The sequence below is a fragment of the Benincasa hispida genome, chromosome 5 (genome assembly GCF_009727055.1).
Source record: "Benincasa hispida cultivar B227 chromosome 5, ASM972705v1, whole genome shotgun sequence".
Classification (NCBI taxonomy): Eukaryota; Viridiplantae; Streptophyta; class Magnoliopsida; order Cucurbitales; family Cucurbitaceae; genus Benincasa; species Benincasa hispida.
In genome coordinates, this window is record NC_052353.1 from 1,019,292 (window position 1) to 1,025,125 (window position 5,834).

Consider the following 5,834-nt stretch of genomic DNA (forward strand, 5'->3'; position numbering starts at 1 on the left):
GTATAAAGATCAATCATCAACCAATCACACATAAACAGTATATATACACAATAAAAATTAAATTATTTTACTCACGGGGTAGTTTGAAAATGGTGATTTACAGTTTCTGATTCCGTGTCCGTTGTGACAACTTTGAAGAATCTAACTGTTCTCAAGATACTGCGAGATTGAACAAAAATTAATTTATTAATAAATTTACGTTTGAATGGAATAGCGATTTACAATTCAAATGAAAGCTCTAATAATTTAAATTTAATCTTAAATGGAACTAATTTGAATGGTAACAAAAAAAATTCTATTATAACATCACGGTGAAGGACAACAAAAATTGAACAAAAGCAAATGAAACTCTAATAAACCGTTCCAAAACTATCAACAATTACAGCACAATAATTTGTACAAATATCTAGAAAATAGAAGAAATAGCCAATAAGGATCACAAATCCCAAATAAAACCCCCAAAATTAAATAGATAAGCAAAAGTACCAAAAAAATGTACGAAATGAAAGTGTGAAGTTAGTACTTGAACTGGAAAGCCAGGGACTGAGGGACAGACGGGGCCGGAGCGTGAGGCGTGGCCAGGATCTGATGAGGCGGAGACCGAATTGGAAAGTGGAGTTATTGTTGTCGGCTATGGCAGAGGGTTTCATTTTTGACGGAGCGTGAGAAGCGAACGAAGAGCGAGGGTTTTTAATCGGGAGCTGGTGACAGGCGAACGAGGAGCGATGGGCGAGCGAGAGATTCGATCGTTGAATCAGAAGCAGCGAGGGGCGATGGCGAGTTCGGTTGTGAAGAGACTGGTGAAGGTTTCGTTTCTTCGGACTTCAATTTCTGATTTTGTTTATATATATATATATAATAACAAAATTAAAACATATTCTCGTCTCACCGTCACCTCCTCACACGACCCTGAAATGAAAAGTAACCCGAGACCCAACCCGGATTATTAAGATTTGTTGAAAATGTTTAACTCAACCCAACCCAAAATAAAAATTCTAACCACAACCCAACCTTTACGGTTTGGTTGGGTAGTCCAGGTTGTCGAGTTATCGGATTTTTTGAACCCACCTTTACAAGCGGAGGGCGAAGTGACGAAGTTAGATTTGCTCGAGAAGCGAACTAAGACGGATTGATCCTAAGGCTTACAAGCTGTAGGCAAAGAGCGGATTTATGACTTTCATAACTCACATTGAGTTCAAGAACTTGAAGATTTTATGAGCAACCCAGACTCTGCGTTGACAAAAAGAAAGCTTTTACAAGAGGGACACGCTATACCTACATCGCAGAGCCGGACTGGATATTAAATTGTCAGAAACAGCTTTGCATAACCAGAAAGGCGAAGGGAAAAGTGGCCCACAACAATCATATCACATACAGAAGGAGCGATGATGGCAAGGGAAAAATGAAGGACATAAGATAAAAGAGCTCTTTTTAATTTATGCTCCCTCATCCTTTTCTTATACCTTCGACCGGTATGAGGCGCATCTGCCGCACGGCGCTTTGGTTTTCGATGAGATTGAGGCATTGATGGAAGGGGCAGAAAGGGAGGAAGTCCGGCATTACGATTTCCCAGAGGGCTACTCAACGGCTCAAGTCTCTTTGGAGAGGTTGACTTACTTGAATTGAAAGAAGGAGGAAATCATTTAGCTCAGCCATCAGTGGTGGCAGCGACCTTCGAGAGACTCAGGCTTCAATTGCCAAAGGAAAGCGAAAGAAAACCCGGCGCACCCCCATTTTTGATCGCGCTGAAGCACGAGAGGGCTTTGAAGATTGCCTCGATGAACATGTCTCTAGTGAGACAAAGGGGAAAGGAAAAGTCTGCAGTGACGCCCCCAATACGACTATAAGAAAGGGGGGGTCGATACCCTGAGCATCAATTTAGCGATGCCTCGACCTTAAAGACGTTGAAAGGGCATTGGATAAGAAACCATCAGGTGAGGCAAGAAGTGATGGAGAAATCAATAGTATCGTCCCCTCATGAACGAAGAGAAAGACCTTCGTTAGTTTAAACACAAGCGAGGGCTCGCTCAAAGTAAAGAGGCATCCTGTTCTCTTAACCAATCCTCAGGATGAAAATTTAGAGCAGGAGGAGGGCGAAACTTCATGCCACCACAACACCACCATCGAAGAATCAGAAAAAGGTATGACTGAGGAGGAGGTAGAGGATGCTCCACAAGGTCTGGAGGATGGTGGTCAATCCACAGTGGATGAGCTCAAAGAGGTGAATCTGGGCACAACAGAGGAGCCGCGTCTGACTTTCATCAGTACATCTCTCTCGAAAGAGGAAGGGGGCGAATATGTGAGTCTCTTCACCGAATATAAAGACATTTTTGCTTGGTCATACAAAGAGATGTTGGGACTGGATCCTAAGATAGCAGTCCACCATCTTGCGATCAAACAAAGGTGTCGACTCATTAAGCAAGCTCAATGATGCTTTCGACTGGAACTTATCCCCCAAGATTGAGGCTGAAGTCAACAAGCTGATTGAAGCAGGATTCTTCTGCGACGTCAAATACTCGACATGGATAGCCAACATTGTCCTTGTTAGAAAAAAGAACGGACAGATTCGTGTCTGTGTGGACTTTCGTGACCTAAACAGCGCGTGCCCAAAAAACGATTTTCCATTGCTCATCACAGAGATCATGGTTGATGCGACAACAGGACATGAGGCTCTGTACTTTATGGATAGATCTTCTGGGTATAACAAGATACGAATGGCTCTTGCGGATGAGGAAATGACGACATTTCGGACCCCAAAAGGATATATTGCTACAACGTGATGCCCTTCGGATTGAAGAACACCGACGCCACTTATCAATGTGCCATGCAGAAGGTGTTTGACGATATGTTATGTGGATGACCTTTTAGTCAAGACGAAACAACGATAAGACCATTTAAAAGACCTGAGAACTTTGTTTGATCGCCTGAGGAAATACCAATTAAAGATGAACCCTCTCAAATGCACGTTTGACGTGACCTCAGGGAAGTTTTTGGGCTTCGTTGTAAAATATTGAGGGATAGAGATAGATCAATCCAAGATCGATGCCATTCGGAAGATGCCAAGGCCAAGGAATCTATATGAGTTAAGAAGTCTGCAAGGATGTCTGGCTTACATCCAGAGGTTTATTTCCAACCTTGCAAGGCGATGTCAACCCTTTCATAGACTGATGAGAAAAGGAGAAAAATTCGAATGGGATGAGGCTTGTCAAATTTCCTTTGATAGCATAAAGAGGTACTTGCTCAGCCTTCCTTTCTTAGGAGCCCCAGTAGCGGGCAAGCCATTGATATTGTACATCGCAGTGCAAGAAAGTTCGTTGGGGGCATTGTTGGCACAATAAGGAGAAAAGGAAAAAGAGCGTGCTCTCTATTACCTAAGCAGGACCTTAAACGGGGCCGAGATCAACTATTCTTCTATTGAGAAAACGTGCCTTACACTCTTTTTTGCTATACATAAGTTGAGACACTACATGCAAGCCTTCACAGTCTGTTTAATTGTGAAAGTCGACCCCATCAAGTACGTTCTATCTAGGCCAATTATCTCGGGGCATTTACCCAAGTGGGCAATCATGCTTCAGCAATACGACATCATTTTATTTGCCGCAAAAGGCGATTAAAGGGTAAGCATTGGCTAACTTCTTGGCAGATTACCCGATTCCATCAAATTGGAAGTTAAGTGAAGACTTTTCTGATGATGAAGTTCTCTTCATAGAAATCATAGAAATCTTCGATTCCATAAAACAATATCGCTGACTACCAAGCCTTGATAATCGACCTCCAAATGGCTTTAGAGATTGGGGTATTTTACATAGAGATTTTTGGTGACTCGAAATTGAAAATCAATAAGCTCTTACGCTAGTACGATGTGAAGCATGATGACTTGAAGCCTTACTTCATTTATGCTCGACAATTGATGAGAAAATTTGAAAGCGTGACATTGGAGCATGTCTCGAGGATGGAAAATAAGCAGGCGGACGTTTTGGCAAACTTGGCTGTGGCCTTGATGGTTCTGGATGATGTATCTCTTAGTATATCACTTTGTCGAAGGTGGGTTGTGCTCTGGTTGAGACCGCATGTGAAGAAATGAATGCGATATCAGTCTATTTAACCGACGAGGAAGACTGGCGGTAACCTATTGTAGATTACCTTGAGCATGGAAGGCTTCTGGACAACCCTTGCCATAAAACTGAGATTCGAAGGAGGGCTGCACATTTCATTTACTATAAAGGGGTTTTGTACTGTTGATCCCTTGAAGGATTCTTACTGCGATGCCTTGGAAAAGAGGATTCGACGAAGGCCTTGGAAGAAGCGCATTCAGGCGTATGCGGCGTGCATCACTCTGGACCAAAGCTACATTTCTAGTTGAAAATAATTGGTTACTATTGGCCAGGGATTATCCAGGATTTGATAGAATACACAAAGAAGTTTGAAGCTTGTCAATATTATGCGAATTTCATTTATCAGCCGCCCAAGTCTCTACACCCGACTATAGCTTCGTGGCCTTTTGAAGCATGAGGGCTTGATCTGGTTGGCCCTATAACACCTAAGTCATCAGCAGGGCATTCTTATATCTTCGCAACCATTTATTACTTTTCAAGATGGGCCGAGGCTATCGATTTAGGGGAGGCTAAGAAAGAGAGTGTGGTGGACTTCATCCGCACTCATATCATCTATCGGTACGATATCCCCTACCAAACCGTGACAGATAATGGGAGACAGTTCTCCAATAGCTTGATGGACAGATTATGTGAGAAATTCAAATTCAAGCAATACAAGTCGTCCATGTATATTGTCGCGCTAATGGGTTGGCAGAGGCATTTAACAAGATGTTGTGCAACTTGCTGACGAAAATTTTCTCCAAGTCAAAAAGAGATTGGCAAGAAAAGATTGGTGAAGCGTTGTGGGCTTATCGCACCACTCATCATACCCCTATAGGAGTCACTTCATACTCTCTCGTTTATGGGGTAGAGGATGTCCTTTCCTTGGAAAGAGAAATTCCACCGCCAAGAATGACGATACAAGAAGAGTTGACTATAGAAGACAATGCTAAGTTGCGTCTCCAAGAATTGGAAGCACTAGATGAGAAATGACTGAAAGCTCAACAAGCATTGAAGTGTTACCAAGCGCAAATGTCTGAAGCTTTTGATAAGCACGTAAAGCCTCGATCTTTTTCAGGTTGGGGATCTAGTGCTCCCTGTAAAAAGACCTATTATCACGATAAGACATACGTGAAATAAGTTCACGCCTAAATGGGATGGTCCCTACGTCGTCAAAGAAGTCTATACAAATGGAGCATACAAGATTGTTGATGAAGAGGGACTAAGAATCAACCCAATCAATGACAAGTTTCTCAAGAATTTTTACGCTTAACAAAAGTAAAAAAAAAAAAAAAAAGAAGAAAAAAAATAATTGAACTACATTATGACTTGATCCCTGTCGTTATAAAGGGTTCGTAGCAGCTTAAAGCAGTTTAAGTTTAGTCATGTGAAAAAAAAATGTGTTCAAACGCATGGGAACTTAAAAGAAACTCCATGCATTGAAAGTTGTCACATGATAAAAAAAGAGAAATGTCTTCCATATAAGAAAGTTTCACCATCACAATACGATAAATAAATAAAGTAATCAAAGAGGCCTAGAGATTACAAAATTCTTGGAGCCCCTCAACAACCAACACATGGGTAGCTAAGCAGGGTGTACAAGGTTGGATCATGGTACCCAATTGTAGTCTTTTAGCTTCTGTTGCATAGTTTCTAACATTTGATGCAACATCTTCAAGGCTTTGACGTCCTTGTCAAAAATGAGTAATCTCTATGTTGTTTATGGCCCCTCTCGTGTTG

General features: G+C 41.8%; 1 protein-coding gene across 1 annotated transcript; it reads left to right on the forward strand.

Annotated features, from left to right (window-relative positions):
* The first annotated feature begins 3,952 nt into the window (after nucleotides 1-3,952).
* LOC120078002 lies at nucleotides 3,953-5,087 on the forward strand. Its single transcript, XM_039032168.1, has 3 exons — nucleotides 3,953-4,044; nucleotides 4,596-4,781; nucleotides 4,868-5,087. The coding sequence occupies exons 1-3, from the start codon at nucleotides 3,953-3,955 to the stop codon at nucleotides 5,085-5,087; spliced, it is 498 nt and encodes a 165-aa protein (XP_038888096.1).
* The last annotated feature ends 747 nt before the right edge of the window (nucleotides 5,088-5,834 follow it).

Coding starts and splice junctions, on each gene's coding strand:
- LOC120078002 (XM_039032168.1), top strand. CDS start 3,953: ATGGAAAATAAGCAGGCGGACGTTTTGGCAAACTTGGCTGTGGCCTTG. Junction 4,045..4,595: donor AGTATATCACTTTGTCGAAG/GTGGGTTGTGCT, acceptor TTACTTTTCAAG/ATGGGCCGAGGCTATCGATT. Junction 4,782..4,867: donor AAGCAATACAAGTCGTCCAT/GTATATTGTCGC, acceptor CAAGTCAAAAAG/AGATTGGCAAGAAAAGATTG.